The sequence below is a fragment of the Triticum dicoccoides genome, chromosome 6B (genome assembly GCF_002162155.2).
Source record: "Triticum dicoccoides isolate Atlit2015 ecotype Zavitan chromosome 6B, WEW_v2.0, whole genome shotgun sequence".
NCBI lineage: Eukaryota > Viridiplantae > Streptophyta > Magnoliopsida > Poales > Poaceae > Triticum > Triticum dicoccoides.
In genome coordinates, this window is record NC_041391.1 from 658,499,783 (window position 1) to 658,519,377 (window position 19,595).

Below are 19,595 nucleotides of genomic sequence, written 5' to 3' on the forward strand. Positions count from 1 at the left end.
GATCGTACCGCGCAGCGCACGCTGCTGCGGGGCAACTTTTTCTCGCTTCTCCGGTAGTGTCGCGGCTTTTGCTTTTGGCCTAGCAAGCAAACCCGCGCGCGCCATGCAGATGCATATCAGCATATGCGCATGGGGTCTTCTTTTTTCCGGTTGAAAAGCGGCAGACAGGGAGCGCAGGCGCGTGCGAGCTTCCCGGCCGCCTCCTTTTGGGCCCTTGCCGGCCTCCCTGCCGCATCGCATCGCATCCTTCGCCTAGGGGGCTAGCCAACGGACACAATGCCTCTCCTTTCGTCGCCAACTTGGCAACTTCCCCCTGCTGCTTGGCTGCTTATGATTCCTGGCTTCCGTCCGACTGTTCACTGCTGCTACGTACTCTGCTGCGCAGACGGATAGACGGATACGTCGCTAGCACTGGCATCCAGAGATGTCGGGAGGCAGCGAGAACAGTGCCGGTGGGAGCATGGCTGGAGCATCCCCTGTTGAACCACTGGGGTATTCCTCTCGAATGATCCATTTGGCATGGCAATTTTCTGAAAAAAAATTTGAGACCGGAGCTTTTTTACTCAGTCCATCGTTTAAAAAGAACAAATTTGCCCGGTTACTCGATGAAAATTCTCATCAATCCCACAGAAATCCACATACTGCCAAAGAGAGGAACACTGTCGAGGTCGCCATCTTGATCGATTCTCGTGGTCTAGAACATGAAATAAGACCAGATTTATTTACACTACATGCAAATAGATAAGGATTTGGCAGAGTCTAGAAATTTTACTTTGTCGAATTCATCTGTAATATTGTCTGCAAGTTACATAATGTTTCTCTGCAATGCCCTCTCTAAAATCTGTTAGTGTACACGAGTGTTGCGTGTTACTGTTTGTTGCAAGGTAAATAGAGAGAAAGAGAAGATCTTAGAAATTGTTGAGATACCTAGCTATACATACTCATTAATGTGCCCCTCAAAGCCACTGGGAGAATGGGGACTAATTCCTTTTATACAATCTAACGTATTACTACTAATTAGCTTTATGAACCAAAATACCCTTTGCGGGGAAAAAATTAGGCCGGGAGTGGGGGTGGGGTGGGGTGGGGTGGGGGGTGCAGTAATGCATGTCTCACAAATCTCAATCATGATGAATTGTTGTTAAGATTTTCTATTTTTGATAAATGAAAGATCCCTTTTATCACTAAACATCACACCAACTAACTAGGGATGCATACAACTACATCACTATAAATGATATTAACTCACCAAAATAAAAAATATAGCATGGAAGTTTCTCTAACACAATATATTCCAAAGCTGAGCCCCTCTTAGAACCCCTATGCTCAGGGCTACCGAGATCATCCACATGCCCGGAGCTACACAAGATCGTCCACAAGAAACCCCTGTATCGAGGGATATGACACTCATCGTCATCACCAAATTTGGCCATGACCATTTCTTGGAATTCCATCTCAGAAAGCATGTCAATGACCCACAACAACATCTTCGGATACAAAACATTATATTGCATATCGTCATTGTCGTAGTTTGGTCCAGAAAGTAGCTAAGCCTAGGTTTTCACTGTGGATACAGAGGATGTTGGTTGAGCCCTCAGTGCACCACCAGTGGTGGATCCTGACAATGGCTATACCACCATACCATGCATGATCCACCAGCCCCGGGTAACTACAAAAAACTGACATTTCACCAAAACTGGTAAAAAACCCACCGAGATTTCACCAAACCTGACAAAAAACACTCCTGATATCCACCTAGAGGATCATGACGACTACCAAAAGGATGACTAATACTGACAAATAGAGATCATGACAAGACTATTGTATAGTGTTCATGTAACAAAAATCAACATCCTTCAATAGCTTAATCATTTCTGAAGGCTCCATTTTTTTACCTTTGAAAAGTAGCATATATGTTGAAAAAGCATGATTTAAGGATGGCTATTTTACCCATGGACATGAATACCCATGGATATCCGGTCCGAATGGATAGGGTTTGGATATGCTTTTGTGCCCATGGGCAGCGTCCAAACCCGACCTAATTGCTCGTGGGTAGGACATGGATGTAATCTTGTACCCATGGGTATACCCAAACCCGACCCGATAGTACGACTTAATGGGAAACAGATTTTCTATCCCTACCCCACAGTCACATGTTCTGCTGTAATTTTCCACTTTGTTTTCTAAAGCATGCAAAATAAATTGCACAATCTCCGCCATAACTTTTATCAGTTGACATTTGGTCCCCACTTTAACATACTCTAGTGCCCCTTTCCTTATTTTTATCTCCTTGTTAAATGACTTGTCATTCTCATCTTTTAGAAAATACTAAATGATATTAGGTTGTTAGTGGATGACAATTTACAATAAGTTTATTTTTACCATAAGTGAAGCCTAGCCTGCCATGAGGTGAAGTGTGGAAGAGCTTATGTTAACAATGTGCTATGTCTTATCTATATGTCTTGAGAGGACCTAGTGCATATCCAGCGGGTATGGATATCCATTGGGTTTGGACATGGACACAATTTTCCATCCATGGATATTTTCATGGGTGGGCAAAGACTGCCTTCATCGATATGGATATGGATTTGATATTCTTTCAACCCCATCCAAACCCAACCCATTGCCATCCTTAAGCATGATCTGAACAAAAGGTTGTTTTAACCACCACGAAACTAAAGGAAGGCGCGATGAGGAAGATATGATAGCCATGTCGATGAAGAATATTGCTATCTATTTATATATCTATATGTACAAGTATATAACACTAGAAAATAGTGGTTGAAAATGAACTATCTATATTGTCGTAAGTTCACTTCCCAAAGGGTCATTTAAATGTTAATTAGTGTATAAATTGGTCTTATGGTAAATTATCGTACAAAGAGGCTGTCAGGGTTTCAGGGGCATCACAAAGTATTCCTATTAAATTTGTAGTTCCACGATTGTCCCAACAACACAACTTCGAGGCTTCCCACTGTTATGAGCTCAAAGCAACTTTTCCTTGACTATTTTTACAAAATCCAAAGCACAGCCAAACATACCAAAAGTAAGGCAAATATTCTAGCATTTAGATCATGCATGAATTCCTAGTCCCCTTGGTCATTGGCTTGCAAAGAGTTAGTGATAGGGTATCAAGAGTTAACACCTTTGCTCATTTTATTTCTATTATATTTGGCTATATGCTAAACAACATGCATTAGGCATAGGCACTATGATTTTTAATTTTGGTTTCAGTAATATTCATGGCCACAACAAAAATCATTGAGTTCCATTAAATTTTAGTGTTTCAGGTTTCAGTTTGGCGAGATGAACGAAATACACTAGAATTCAGCTGAAATCCAACCAAATACTTCAAAAATTTATTATTATTTGAATTTGTATACTACCATGCATACTTACTAAAAATATGTTGACGATGAGGCAATTATTGTAGTATGTACCAAAAAAACATAGAAATTTTCGTAGTTCCAATGAAATTTCATTGGAAATGGAAATCATACTATTTGCAGAAGCAGTTGTCACAATGTTTACTTGATCACATCTTTTATCTTCTGTTTTAGTTTTTTCTTCCTAGATGATGCAAGTAATCAGTTGCATGTCTGGGTTTTAGTAATTGACACTAATTAACCGAAGCATCATGTTTGTTTTCCACCTATAGTTTGATTTCACTCTGACACACCCTGTTTTCCACTTATATGGAAGACTTTTACCGATTTAATTTATAGGTTGGTGTGGTTGTGCCACAGTGAAAATCAAGGGGCCAATCGAAATTAGGGAGTGGGAATAGAGCAAGTACAATAGTGGGCTTATAGCCCGCCTACATGGCACTTTTTGCCTATATGAAGGAGAGAGACATGAAAAAATTGTTGAAGTGTTCCTAGAAAAAAGTAATAAATACAATGAAAGAGAAAGAGAGAAGAGAAAAAAAAGTAGTGGTCTAATAGCCAACCTTATTGTATGAGTGACTATACATATTGCTTTAGATGACATGGTAGCTTCATATAGCCAGTAGTTGGATATACTATTTGAAGGAAATATGCCCTAGAGGCAATAATAAAGTTATTATTTATTTCCTTATATCATGATAAATGTTTATTATTCATGCTAGAATTGTATTAACCGGAAACATAATACATGTGTGAATACATAGACAAACAGAGTGTCACTAGTATGCCTCTACTTGACTAGCTCGTTAATCAAAGATGGTTATGTTTCCTAACCATAGACAAAAGAGTTGTTATTTGAGTAACGAGGTCACATCATTAGTTGAATGATCTGATTGACATGACCCATTCCATTAGCTTAGCACCTGATCGTTTAGTATGTTGCTATTGCTTTCTTCATGACTTATACATGTTCCTATAACTATGAGATTATGCAACTCCCGTTTGCCGGAGGAACACCTTGGGTGCTACCAAACGTCACAACGTAACTGGGTGATTATAAAGGAGCATTACAGGTGTCTCCAAAAGTAGATGTTGGGTTGGCGTATTTCGAGATTAGGATTTGTCACTCCGATTGTCGGAGAGGTATCTCTGGGCCCTCTCGGTAATGCACATCACATAAGCCTTGCAAGCACTGCAACTAATATGTTAGTTGTGATATGATGTATTACGGAACGAGTAAAGAGACTTGCCAGTAACGAGATTGAACTAGGTATTGAATACCGACGATCGAATCTCGGGCAAGTAACATACCGATGACAAAGGGAACAACGTATGTTGTTATGCGGTCTGACCGATAAAGATCTTCGTAGAATATGTAGGAGCCAATATGGGCATCCAGGTCCCACTATTGGTTATTGACCGGAGACGTGTCTCGGTCATGTCTACATTGTTCTCGAACCCGTAGGGTCCGCACGCTTAAGGTTACGATGACAGTTATATTATGAGTTTACATGTTTTGATGTACCGAAGGAGTTCGGAGTCCCGGATGAGATTGGGGACATGACGAGGAGTCTCGAAATGGTCGAGACGTAAAGATTCATATATTGGATGATATGGTTAGGCCAAGGGGTCAAGCCCATGAGGCTTTAGATCGGTGCAAAAGGAGTTTTTGCGGAGTCCAGGGGGCCAAACGTCGGAGACCCTGGCGTCTGGCCCTGGGCCAGACGCCGAGGCCCATGGCGTCTGGGCCAGACGCCAAGGATTGTGGCGTTTGGTCCTGGAGTCCGAGTGGGACTCTTGCCTTTCGGGAAAAACCGACTTTGAGGAGGCTTTTGCTCCAAGTTTCGACCCCGGGGCTCAACATATAAATAGAGGGGCAGGGCTAGCACCAAAGACACAACAATTGATCCTTTGGATCTCTTAGCCGTGTGCGGTGCCCCCCTCCACCATAGTCCACCTCGATAATATCGTAGCGGTGCTTAGGCGAAGCCCTGCGACGGTAGAACATCAAGATCGTCACCACGCCGTCGTGCTGACGGAACTCTCCCTCGACACTCGGCTGGATCGGAGTTCGAGGGACGTCATCGAGCTGAACGTGTGCTAGAACTCGGAGGTGCCGTAGTTTCGGTGCTTGATCGGTCGGGCCGTGAAGACGTACGACTACATCAACCGCGTTGTGCTAACGCTTCCGCTTACGGTCTACAAGGGTATGTAGACAACACTCTCCCCTCTCGTTGCTATACATCACCATGATCTTGCGTGTGCGTAGGAATTTTTTTTGAAATTACTACGAAACCCAACAGTGGCATCCGAGCCTAGGTTACTTATGTTGATGTTATATGCACGAGTAGAACACAAGTGAGTTGTGGACGATACAAGTCATACTGCCTACCAGCATGTCATACTTTGGTTCGGCGGTATTGTTGGACGAGACGACCCGGACCAACCTTACGCGTACGCTTACGCGAGACCGGTTCCCTCGACGTGCTTTGCACATAGATGGCTTGCGGGCGACTGTCTCTCCAACTTTAGTTGAACCGAGTATGGCTACGCCCGGTCCTTGAGAAGGTTAAAACGGAGTCTATTTGACAAACTATCGTTGTGGTTTTGATGCGTAGGTGAGATTGTTTCTTACTTAAGCCCCTAGCAGCCACGTAAAACATGCAACAACAAAGTAGAGGACGTCTAACTTGTTTTTGCAGGGCATGTTGTGATGTGATATGGTCAAAGCATGATGCTGAATTTTATTGTATGAGATGATCATGTTTTGTAACCGAGTTATCGGCAACTGGCAGGAGCCATATGGTTGTCGCTTTATTGTATGCAATGCAATCGCGATGTAATGCTTTACTTTATTACTAAACGGTAGTGATAGTCGTGGAAGCATAAGATTGGCGAGACGACAACGATGCTACGATGGAGATCAAGGTGTCGCGCCGGTGACGATGGTGATCATGACGGTGCTTTGGAGATGGAGATCACAAGCACAAGATGATGATGGCCATATCATATCATTTATATTGATTGCATGTGATGTTTATCTTTTTATGCATCTTATCTTGCTTTGATTGACGGTAGCATTATAAGATGATCTCTCACTAAATTATCAAGAAGTGTTCTCCCTGAGTATGCACCGTTGCCAAAGTTCGTCGTGCCCAGACACCACGTGATGATCGGGTGTGATAAGCTCTACGTCCATCTACAACGGGTGCAAGCCAGTTTTGCACACGCAGAATACTCAGGTTAAACTTGACGAGCCTAGCATATACAGATATGGCCTCGGAACACGGAGACCGAAAGGTCGAGCGTGAATCATATAGTAGATATGATCAACATAACGATGTTCACCATTGTAAACTACTCCATCTCACGTGATGATCGGTCATGGTTTAGTTGATTTGGATCACGTAATCACTTAGAGGATTAGAGGGATGTCTATCTAAGTGGGAGTTCTTAAATAATATGATTAATTGAACTTTAATTTATCATGAACTTAGTCCTGGTAGTATTTTGCAAATTATGTTGTAGATCAATAGCTCGCGTTGTTGCTTCCCTGTGTTTATTTTGATATGTTCCTAGAGAAAATCATGTTGAAAAATGTTAGTAGCAATGATGCGGATTGGATCCGTGATCTGAGGTTTATCCTCATTACTGCACAGAAGAATTATGTCCTTGATGCATCGCTAGGTGACGGACCTATTGCAGGAGCAGATGCAGACGTTATGAACGTTTGGCTAGCTCAATATGATGACTACTTGATAGTTTAGTGCACCATGCTTAATGGCTTAGAATCGGGACTTCAACGACGTTTTGAACATCATGGAGCATATGAGATGTTCCAGGAGTTGAAGTTAATATTTCAAGCAAATACCCGAGTTGAGAGATATGTAGTCTCCAACAAGTTCTATAGCTAAAAGATGGAGGAGAATCGCTCAACTAGTGAGCATGTGCCCAGATTGTCTGAGTACAACAATCGCTTGAATCAAGTGGGAGTTAATCTTCCAGATAAGATAGTGATTGACAGAATTCTCTAGTCACCATCACCAAGTTAGTAGAACTTCGTGATGAACTATGATATGCAAGGGATAACGGAAACAATTCCCAAGCTCTTCGTAATGCGGAAATTGACGAAGGTAGAAATCGAGAAAAACATCAAGTGTTGATGGTAGACAAGACCACTAGTTTCAAGAAAAGGGCAGAGGGAAGAAGGGGAACTTCAAATAGAATGGCAAGCAAGTTGCTGCTCAAGTGAAGAAGCCCAAGTCTGGTCCTAAGCCTGAGACTAAGTGTTTCTACTGCAAAGGGACTGGTCACTGGAAGCGGAACTACCCCAAGTGATTGGCAATAAGAAGGATGGCAAAGTGAACATAAGTATATTTTATATACATGTTATTGATGTGTACTTTACTAGTGTTTATGGCAACCCCTCAGTATTTGATACTAGTTCAGTTGCTAAGATTAGTAACTCGAAACGGGAGTTGCAGAATAAACAGAGACTAGTTAAGGGTGAAGTGACGATGTGTGTTGGAAGTGGTTCCAAGATTGATATGATCATCATCGCACACTCCCTATACTTTCGGGATTAGTGTTGAACCTGAATAAGTGTTATTTGGTGTTTGCGTTGAGCATGAATATGATTTGATCATGTTTATTGTAATACGGTTATTCATTTAAGTAAGAGAATAAATTGTTGTTCTGTTTACATGAATAAAACCTTATATGGTTACACACCCAATGAAAATAGTTCGTTGGATCTCGATCGTAGTGATACACATAATCATAATATTGTAACCAAAAGATGCAAAGTTAATAATGATAGTGCAACTTATTTGTAGCACTGCCGTTTAGGTCATATTGGTGTAAAGCGCATGAAGAAACTCCATGCTGATGGGATTTTGGAATCACTTGATTATGAATCACTTGATGCTTGCGAACCATGCCTTTTGGGCAAGATGACTAAAACGCCGTTCTCCGGAACAATGAAGCAAGCAACAGATTTGTTGGAGATCATACATACTGATGTATGTGGTCCGGTGAATATTAAAGCTTGCAGCAGGTATCATTATTTTCTGACCTTCACAGATGATTTGAGCAGATATGGGGATATCTACTTGATGAAACATAAGTTTGAAACAGTTGAACAGTTCAAAGAATTTCAGAGTGAAGTGAAAAATCATCGTGACAAGAAAATAAATTTTCTACGATCTGATCGCGGAGACAAATATTTGAGTTACGAGTTTGGTCTTCAATTAAAACAATGTGGAATAGTTTCACAAACTCATGCCACATGGAACACCACAGCATAATGGTGTGTCCGAACGTCATAACCGTACTTTATTAGATATATAGTGCAATCTATGATGTCTCTTACGGATCTACCACTATCGTTTTGGGGTTATGCATTAAAGAAAGCTACATTCACATTAAATAGGGCACCATCTAAATCCGTTGAGGCGACACCATATGAACTATGGTTTGGCAAGAAACCTAAGCTGTCGTTTCTTAAAGTTTGGGGTTGCAATGCTTATATGAAAAAATTTCATCCTGATAAGCTCAAACTCAAATCGGAGAAGTGCGTCTTCATAGGATATCCAGAGGAAACTATTGGATACACCTTCTACCACAGATCCGAAGGCAAGACTTTTTTTGCTAAATTCGGAAACTTTCTGGAGAAGGGGTTTCTCTTGAAAGAAGTGAGTGGGAGGAAAGTAGAACTTGACGAGGTAACTGTACCTGCTCCCTTATTGGAAAGTAGTACATCACAGAAAACTGTTTTTGTGACACCTACACCAGTTAGTGAGGAAGCTAATGATGATGATCATGAAACTTCAGAACAAGATACTACTGAACCTCGTAGATCAACCAGAGTAAGATCCGCGCCAGAGTGGTACGGTAATCCTGTTCCGAAAGTCATGCTACTAGATCATGATGAAACCTACGAACTATGAAGAAGCGATGATGAGCCCAGATTCCGCAAAGTGGCTTGAAGCCATGAAATCTGAGATGGGATCCATGTATGAGAACAAAGTATGGACTTTGGTTGACTTGCCCGATGATCGGCAAGCAATTGAGAATAAATGGATCTTTAAGAAGAAGACTGACGCTGATGGTAATGTTACTGTCTACAAAGCTCGACTTGTCGCAAAAGGTTTTCGGCAAGTTCAAGGGATTGACTACGATGAGACCTTCTCACCCGTAGCGATGCTTAAGTCCGTCCGAATCATGTTAGCAATTGCCGCATTTTATGATTATGAAATTTGGCAGATGGATGTCAAAACTGCATTCCTGAATGGATTTCTGGAAGAAGAGTTGTATATGATGCAACCGGAAGGTTTTGTCGATCCAAAGGGAGCTAACAAAGTGTGCAAGCTCCAGCGATCCATTTATGGACTGGTGCAAGCCTCTCGGAGTTGGAATAAACGTTTTGATAGTGTGATCAAAGCATTTGGTTTTATACAGACTTTCGGAGAAGCCTGTATTTACAAGAAAGTGAGTGGGAGCTCTACAACATTTCTGATAAGTATATGTGAATGACATATTGTTGATCGGAAATAATATAGAATTATTCTGTAAAGCATAAAAGGAGTGTTTGAAAGGAGTTTTTCAAAGAAAGACTTCGGTGAAGCTGCTTACATATTGAGTTTCAAGATCTATAGAGATAGATCAAGACGCTTGATAAGTTTTTTCAATGAGTACATACCTTGACAAGATTTTGAAGTAGTTCAAAATGGAACAGTCAAAGAAAGAGTTCTTTCCTATGTTACAAGGTGTGAAGTTGAGTAAGACTCAAAGCCCGACCACGGCAAAAAATAGAAAGAGAATGAAAGTCATTTCCTATGCCTCAGTCATAGGTTCTATAAAATATGCCATGATGTGTACCAGATCTATTGTATACCCTGCACTGAGTTTGGCAAGGGAGTACAATAGTGATCTAGGAGTAGATCACTGGACAGCGGTCAAAATTGTCCTTAGTGGAATAAGGATATGTTTCTCTATTATGGAAGTGAAAAAAGGTTCGTCGTAAAGGGTTACGCCGATGCAAGTTTGACACTAATCTAGATGACTCTAAGTCTCGATCTAGATACATATTGAAAGTGGGAGCAATTAGCTAGAGTAGCTCCATGCAGAGCATTGTTGACATAGAAATTTGCAAAATACATGAGGATCTGAATGTGGCAGACCCGTTGACTAAGATTCTCTCACAAGCAAAACATGATCACACCTTAGTACTCCTTGGGTGTTAATCACATAGCGATGTGAACTAGATTACTGAATCTAGTAAACCCTTTGGGTGTTGGTCACATAGCGATGTGAACTATGGGTGTTAATCACATGGTGATGTGAACTATTGCTGTTAAATCACATGGCGATGTGAACTAGATTATTGACTCTAGTGCAAGTGGGAGACTGAAGGAAATATGCCCTAGAGGCAACAATAAAGTTATTATTTATTTTCTTATATCATGATAAATGTTTATTATTCATGCTAGAATTGTATTAACCGGAAACATAATACATGTGTGAATACATAGACAAACAGAGTGTCACTAGTATGCCTCTACTTGACTAGCTCGTTAATCAAAGATGGTTATGTTTCCTAACCATAGACAAAAGAGTTGTTATTTGAGTAACGAGGTCACATCATTAGTTGAATGATCTGATTGACATGACCCATTCCATTAGCTTAGCACCTGATCGTTTAGTATGTTGCTACTGCTTTCTTCATGACTTATACATGTTCCTATAACTATGAGATTATGCAACTCCCGTTTGCCGGAGGAACACCTTGGGTGCTACCAAACGTCACAACGTAACTGGGTGATTATAAAGGAGCATTACAGGTGTCTCCAAAAGTAGATGTTGGGTTGGCGTATTTCGAGATTAGGATTTGTCACTCCGATTGTCGGAGAGGTATCTCTGGGCCCTCTCGGTAATGCACATCACATAAGCCTTGCAAGCACTGCAACTAATATGTTAGTTGTGATATGATGTATTACGGAACGAGTAAAGAGACTTGCCAGTAACGAGATTGAACTAGGTATTGGATACCGACGATCGAATCTCGGGCAAGTAACATACCGATGACAAAGGGAACAACGTATGTTGTTATGCGGTCTGACCGATAAAGATCTTCGTAGAATATGTAGGAGCCAATATGGGCATCCAGGTCCCGCTATTGGTTATTGACCGGAGACGTGTCTCGGTCATGTCTACATTGTTCTCGAACCCGTAGGGTCCGCACGCTTAAGGTTACGATGACAGTTATATTATGAGTTTACATGTTTTGATGTACCGAAGGAGTTCGGAGTCCCGGATGAGATTGGGGACATGACGAGGAGTCTCGAAATGGTCGAGACGTAAAGATTCATATATTGGATGATATGGTTAGGCCAAGGGGTCAAGCTCATGAGGCTTTAGATCGGTGCAAAAGGAGTTTTTGCGGAGTCCAGGGGGCCAAACGCCAGAGACCCTGGCGTCTGGCCCTGGGCCAGACGCCGAGGCCCATGGCGTCTGGGCCAGACGCCAAGGATTGTGGCGTTTGGTCCTGGAGTCCGAGTGGGACTCTTGCCTTTCGGGAAAAACCGACTTTGAGGAGGCTTTTGCTCCAAGTTTCGACCCCGGGGCTCAACATATAAATAGAGGGGCAGGGCTAGCACCAAAGACACAACAATTGATCCTTTGGATCTCTTAGCCGTGTGCGGTGCCCCCCTCCACCATAGTCCACCTCGATAATATCGTAGCGGTGCTTAGGCGAAGCCCTGCGACGGTAGAACATCAAGATCGTCACCACGCCGTCGTGCTGACGGAACTCTCCCTCGACACTCGGCTGGATCGGAGTTCGAGGGACGTCATCGAGCTGAACGTGTGCTAGAACTCGGAGGTGCCGTAGTTTCGGTGCTTGATCGGTCGGGCCGTGAAGACGTACGACTACATCAACCGCGTTGTGCTAACGCTTCCGCTTACGGTCTACAAGGGTATGTAGACAACACTCTCCCCTCTCGTTGCTATACATCACCATGATTTTGCGTGTGCGTAGGAATTTTTTTTGAAATTACTACGAAACCCAACACTATTAACCATGCTCTTGGGGGAAAATGGCACACAATCTTGTAACTCCCATAATTCTAGAGCAATAATGCCACATCAACACTTAAGGTTTGATCTTGACCTGGCAATTTTTTATTGGATTAAGGGGGTTGAAGGGACCCCACCTCGATGAAATTTCGAGGGTGGGGGTGGAGAGAATTATTGGAACGCCTCATAATAGTCATGTAACAAACCCCGTGTGTTTACCATTAATTTTTTATCCTTGAGAGAGCTTCCTAGCATAATGGCAAGTGCGTTATGTCTTCCAGTTTAACTGCACGTCAGTCGCGTGAAAACGGAATTCGGGTCAGCCGATTTGTTGAAGAAGAAAGAAACAACCGCAGAGCACATGTCAGTCGCCTGAAAACGGATTTTGGGTTACTCGATTTGTTGGAGAAGAAAGAAACAGCCGTAGAGCACCGAGGCAGGTTTGATCTCGTCTATTGTAGGGGGAACAAACAACCTCCTTGTCTGTCTTAAGGTGAAGGGGGTGCAGAATGGGTAGCAGGTTCACCGGAGAGGGATGGGTGGGGCGGCGGCAGCACGATGGTGGGGAGAGGCCGAGGAGGAAGAAGACGCGGGAGCGTTTGTTTTTTATCTAATGCTTCAAATTGATCCTCACAAAATCGGCTGACCCAATTTTTTTTTCAGTCGACGGGCTCCTAGCCATTCCCTATGTTTTCACTTAAGCCACCTCTTCTTCATCTACCTAATACCAAAAAGTTGAGGGAGAAAACTCCCCCCTTAACCATGTTTTTCTAACTCTAATCACTAGGGTTTCATATGTAAGTTTAGCATTTTGGCGCCGATTTGGTTGAAATAAAACCGGAAATATGAACATACAATTTCTAGTCTCGTGCCTAATTAATCTCCGATGCTGAGCATTTACAAAGCACTAATGTACACCGACCATGATCATATTAATGACCAAACCAAAAAAACAAGATGCTCGCCGGACTGCGCGCGTCAATTTCCGTCGACGGCGACCGTCACCGACGTCGGGAATAGTACATCGCCGTCCATTCTTCGACGGCCAATGCCTTCCACGGCCGACAAACTCACCGTCGTTGCACCGTCCACGTCGCTGCTGCTCAAGCTACGCTTCAGCTGCCGTATGCTAGGGCACAGCACCTCGTCCGCCCACGACTCCAACGACGTGGCCGTGGCGGTCGACGCTCCTGCCGCCGTCCACGCGGCTCCGGCCAGCCTGTCCAGCACACCGGCGTCCACGTGCACGGACCACCCGCCACTGCCGGCGGCGTCGCCGAACTTGGCCGATACCACGTCGGAGACGCTCCGTCTGAGAGGCCCGAAGTCGACTGATCGGAACACCACTGTCCCGTCGACGGCTCTGATGAGCTCGTGCACATTGGACTGTGCCGAGCGGGTGACGGCGGAGGGCAGTTGCGCGTACTCCTGCTCGTGCTCCACCGTCAGGTCGCTGGACGAGTTACGTGAGCCCTCGCCGCCGCTGTCCTCGCCGTCGTAGTCGATGGGATCGTCGCACATGGACAAGTTCAGGTCAAGCGGGAGCGGCTTGCGTGGTTTCACGCGCCGGTATCCGTCGAGCTCCTGCTCCGGCCTCCGCTTGGGCGTCGTGCGCCGCCGGACACGGAGCTCCAGGTTCCATGGCGAGTCGGTGGGTTGACCCGGCGCGGACGACGACCAGCTTGACATGACGATGAAGATGGCGCTGCCGAGGGCGACGTCTCGGCCGTGCGAGTCCGTGAACCGGCCGGACTCGACGGCCTGCACGATGGCACTGTGCACGATGTCGTCGGCGTGGTCGAGGTCATCGAGCACCACGACGCGGAACGGGTTGGCACGTACGGTCTCAGCCACGCGGTCCAGCGCCGTCCTTCCGCGGCACGACACGACGGATTCTTCCCCGCCGTCGACGTCGCTGGTTGTTGCACAGCCGAGGCGCACAGTGACGGGGCCGGCGCCAAAGATCGCCACGGAGAGCGCCTCAGCCATCCTCCTCTTCCCGACCATGTCGGCGCCGGCGAAGAGGACCCACGTGTCGGCCTTTGGCCCTACTCGTCGCCTTTTGCCGCCTCCGAGCCTGGCCTTCACGATCGTATCAGCCACCGCAGCCGCAGCCTCCGGTTGCCATCTCACCGCCTCCGTGAGCCGTTTAGCGAGCACCTTTTCGTCCGTGTCCCATGCCGATGCTGATGTCGATGCTGGCGTCACGGAAGATACCGGTGTTCCCAGAGCGAGGTCGGTGTCCACCACCGTGCCTCTAGCCGGCGCCGATGGCCTGACCGGCAGCGCCGCCTGCATGCTGCCGATAACACTTGCGCCGTTCCACTCAGAGCAAGTAACCGCCGACGGCCGGCCATGGGAGTGCAGCTGCGCGCACCGGTCCAGCCACCGACGCCACAGCTCATCTGCGTCCCGCGCCTTGTCCTGAAAACCAACGATGGGCTGCGGCCGTGCGCTGGCCGGCGTCCCGATCTGCAGCCACCGCGACATGGTCTTCTCGGTGGGGTTGAGGGAGCTCGCCGGATCAGCACACTGCATGTCCGCACGCTCCCGCTCGTAGCCGTCCACGCAGGCGTTGCACATGCCCGGCGCCGGCCTGTGCGTCGTTGCACCGGTCATCGCCGACGACAACACCTCCACCGAGCTGCTTAGGATGCCTCGATTGACTCCAGCACTGTAACATCAACATGACAGTTAATCACACACTCACGGTTTGCCAAAAAAAACAAAAAAAACTCATGTAGGATTCCTCACAAAATCAAGAATGATTTTTCTACAAACCTCGGTGAGAGCGCGAGCGACGGCGGCTGCGGTGGTCTTGGCGTGATGGGCACCGCCTGTATGTCCCATTCGCTCTCCAGCGCCGGGTGATACACCTGGCACTTGAGGTACGTGGCGCACGTCGCCGTGCCGATGACCCAGACGCGGCGCCGCTCGCCTTCCCCGCCGGAGTGCTCCAGCACGCGTGCCATCTCGGCCACCGCGGCGCGCGCCGTGTCGAGCACCACCTCCCTCCTCGTTTCCTGCGGCTCGCCGAAGGCGACCGCGCATCTTTCCTCGACGAGCCATTGGAGGTTCCCGAGGTTGACGACGACGCCGGCGGTCTGCGACACCATCGCCGGCGCCAGTAGCTCTGATGTGATCGCTTCGCCGAGCTCCCTGATCTTGACGACCAGCTCTGACCTATCCATGTCGGCCAGGTTGCCGAATTCGATGACCCGCGCATTGCCGAGGCGCTGGCGCTGGATCATCGCGACGACCTCCTGCACGACGGCGTCCACGTCCGCTGTGTCGCCGACGAGCACCGGGTTGCGCTTCTTGCCCCTCTTCAGCACGTCCACCACCTTGGCCACCTCCTCGTCACGGTTGATCGGCGCCTGCCGGTGCTGCAGCGACCTGGTGGCGCTGACGTAGACGCCGGAGTCAGGGGCTGCGGGGTCGGAGAGGGACCGGAGCATGGCCGCCTTGACGGCGGTGCTGGAGAAGGAAGCCTCGCGCATGACGCGAGCCACGGACGGGTCGTCGAGGATGGCGAGCACGAGGTGCGGCACGCCGACGCGGTGGTCGTCGCCGCCGGCTGGCTCGACGGCGCTGCCGCCGATGCGGCGGTGGTGCGCGTACGCGCGCTTGAGCGCGGCGGAGAGCGCGTTGGAGAGTGGCGGGGGCTGCGGGCCGCCGCGGAACCCGGCGCCGTCGACATGGCCGCCGTGGTGGTGCTCCGTGGACGTCGGGAGGCGGTCGAGGGCCACGGCGAAACAGAGGTCAAGCGCGCGGCACCGGAGCGGATGCGGCGACGCGAGGCCGGCGACGCAGGCGTCGCGGAGGAGCGGCGCCGGGCCGGAGAGCAGCGCAGCTGCCGCGTGGAGCGGCGTGGTGTGCGCGTGGCGGCGCCTGGACGCGTCGCCCGCGGCGCGGGACAGCACGGCCGCCGCGTCCGGGGTGAGCGGCGGGGCCGCGGCCGACGGCAGCGAGACGGCCGCGGGCGGTGCCGCCGAGTAGGCTCTCATGCCGGTGGGTGGGCTCGATCGGTCGGTGGTCGGTCTCTGCTCGGTCTCCCTCGGCTGCTGGGGCTGAGGTAGCCGGGCGGTCGAGGTGGTGTTAGTTATAGGTTTAGCCGCGCCGGGGCACTGCGCACGTCGCTGTGATGGCGAGTGGAGTTTGGTTCACCAGAGGCGGGCGAGGTGAAAGGTGAAGGTGCGCGCGAGGAAGGGAGGGAGGTGCCACTGGAAAAAGTGGCGGTGAGGAGACAGGAGGAGATTGTTTAAGGTGCAAGCATTTGTAAGTGCTTCTGGCAGGGTGGGGCCGAGTATCTTGTAGCTTGGATTTGCATCGACATTCCAACCGTATCCTCTGCTCGTGCCCATGTATTCCTTCATTTCTTGCTTTTCTTTGAATTCCTACAGTTTATTTATCACAAATGTCAGATAATTTACATTTTGAGATTACAATCTACGTAAAAATTGGGAGTGGAGTTTGTTGTAGTCTCACATTCTATACCTTCAAGGCCTTTGATTCAGTTAACTGGGAGAGTCTCCGTTCCATTATGGAGGCTCGAGGCTTTCCGGCTGCGTGGTGTGACTGGATTGACGAGATCCTCCGTTCATCCCGCTCGGCGGTCTTGCTGAATGGAGTTTCTAGGAGATGGTTTGAAATAAAGTGTGGGCTCCGTCAGGGTGACCCGCTCTCGCCTTACCTCTTCCTGATCGTTGCAGACGTGCTGCAGCAGCTGATCCATCAGGACGCAGTGCTGCGGCATCCGCTGGTGCCCGGCTCCCCGGCTGTTGTGCTTCAATATGCCGATGACACACTGGTTATCACGAGGGCCTGCGAGGAGGGCGCGGTTCGTCTCCGTCAGATCCTGGATATGTTTGCTGATGCAACCGGGTTGCGGATCAACCTTGCCAAGAGCACGCTCGTTTTGATACATGTTGATCAAGAAACCCAAAGTGTGGTCGTTCGGGCGTTAGGCTGCGCGGTGGGGGCCTTCCCGCAAACGTATCTCGGTCTGCCGCTGTCTTGGGAAAAACTGAAGTTTGCAGATTTTCTGCCGATGCTCGCCAAGGTCGACAAATATCTTGCTGGCTGGGCGGCGCGCCTCCTCTCTCCTGCTGCGCGTTTGGTTCTTATCAACGCGGTTCTTGACGCCTTGCCAACCTACGCAATGGCGGCTCTGCTCCCCCCCCCCCCCGCCTTGATCAAAGAGTTGGATGTAATGCGAAGAGCCTTTCTGTGGAATGTGGCCGAAAGAGCCTCGGGAGCACAATGCTTGGTTGCTTGGGATCAGGTTTGCCGCGCGAAAAGTGAGGGAGGCCTGGGGGTTCGCAGCCTTGCGGCTCAAAATGAATGTCTCTTGCTGAAAATGGTTCATAGACTCCATGCTGCTCAACGTTCGCGATGGGCTGCTTGGGTCTGGGCGGAGGCGAATGGACGATCGCTACTTGGGAATGGTGGCCGTGCGCTGGGGGAGCAGGGCGTGGTTCTAGCCAGGCTAATCCCCTGTACCGCGCTCTCTCAACGGTGGACGCGAAAGATGGCCGCACCGTCTCCTTCTGGATGGACTGCTGGCTGCCTTGCGGTCCTCTTGCGACAGGGTTCCCTGCGCTCTTCTCGCACTCCGTTTCTGTTGAAGTGACGGTCTGGCAGGTGCGAGCTGACGGGCTCCGCCGACATCTTGTCCCGCGCCTCACACGGGTCGGAGAGCAAGAACTGGTTGTGGTCTCAACACTGATTTCGACCACGCCAGTCCGGGGAGGGGAGGACGAGCGGTCTCTCCTCCACATCACCGGCCCAGAGGGGCGCCTGTCGTCTGCCAAAGCGTACCGGCTGTTGAGGTTCGGTGGGAGGGCTTCGCAATGGGCTCAGTTCATCTCGGATGTGCGTGTGCCGTCCAGAGTCAGGTTCTTCTGTTGGCTGATGGTGCAGCGACGCATTCACACTCGAGATGTGCTGCTGAGAAAACACATTGTGGAGGTGGCCGAGGCCGGATGCCCCGTCTGTGAAAGGGCGCCGGAAAGCGTGGACCATCTGGTCTTCTCCTGCCCGTTTGTGGCAGCTTTCTGGAGGCATGTTGGCGTCAGCATCAATGGTGCGACGGTTGACTGTCTGGATCGGCTGGCTTCTTCGGCGAGCTCGGTCGTCAGCTCCGCCCGAGACTTCTCCATGCTCTGTTGTTGGCACTTATGGAAACATAGAAATGCGGTGGTGTTTCAGCGACTGCGGCCCTCTCTCGCCCGGTTACTGGGGTGCTGCCGGGAAGACGCTCTCCTATGGTGTGGGCGCCTGAAAGCAACTGACCGGGGCCATGTCGATACTTGGTTATCAGCCCTGGGATAGCAGTGGGGTGTGCCTTGTGTGTGTGTCTGTTCTGGCTTATCTCCCCCCCCCCCTTGTATTTCTCTCTTGCTAGGCGTCTTGATTGATGCTTGTAATCTTTGGGGGTCCCGCCTCCTTGATTAATATATTCAGGTGGGGGAAGCTCTCCCCCCGTGAAAATTCAAAAAAAAAACATTCTATACCTTCTCTTCTCCCAAATGCATGCATCTCGTTCCTTCTATCAATGAAAAGATACTAACTCGGTTTTTTTACTCCACATATATGATTTGTTTAAATCAAACTATACAAAATTTAACCAACTTTATATTAGAAATATTAGCATCTATGCTACTAAAGTTATATAATATGAAAATTAATTTCATGATGCATCTAATGATGGTGATTTTGTATTGTCAATGATAATATTTTTCTGATAAAACTGACGAAACTTTATGAAGTTTGAGTTCATATAAATCTAATATGCAAACTAAAAACAAACAGAGAAAGTACGTAAGCTTTGTGTATTCACGAGAAAATGCATGCATATCTAATTAGACCAAGAAGGAGTTGGATATCCTTGTTATCTTCTCCTCACACCGTCAAGTTTGATTGTGATCCAACAGGTGTTTTCAAGCGCAAAAAAAGTGTTGTCAAAAAAACATTGGCAGAGCGAATTCTGGTTGCCTCCGTGTTTTTATATTTATTAGGTAGCTGTTGTTTTCCTTACAGATTCGAGGATTGATACTATTGTGATTTGTGAGTTTGACATAATAACTAGTAATATTTTGTTGAGTTGATCTAGTACTTTTGTAGCTTTACATC

The 19,595-nt window shown here is 47.7% G+C and overlaps 1 protein-coding gene across 1 annotated transcript; it reads right to left on the reverse strand.

Annotated features, from left to right (window-relative positions):
• Positions 1–13,259: 13,259 nt before the first annotated feature.
• On the reverse strand, positions 13,260–16,685 carry LOC119325815 (protein SMAX1-like). Its single transcript, XM_037599539.1, has 2 exons — positions 15,243–16,685; positions 13,260–15,135 (listed from the first exon to the last, which is right to left on the reverse strand). Exons 1-2 carry the CDS (start codon positions 16,466–16,468, stop codon positions 13,440–13,442), a joined length of 2,922 nt encoding a protein of 973 aa, XP_037455436.1. The 5' UTR covers positions 16,469–16,685; the 3' UTR covers positions 13,260–13,439.
• Positions 16,686–19,595: the final 2,910 nt, after the last annotated feature.

Bases quoted from the DNA above. Each gene is read 5' to 3' on its own strand.
- LOC119325815 (XM_037599539.1), bottom strand. From the start codon at position 16,468: ATGAGAGCCTACTCGGCGGCACCGCCCGCGGCCGTCTCGCTGCCGTCG. The intron at 15,136-15,242 runs GTTTGTAGAAAA...TTGATGTTACAG, and splicing joins TCGCTCGCGCTCTCACCGAG to TGCTGGAGTCAATCGAGGCA.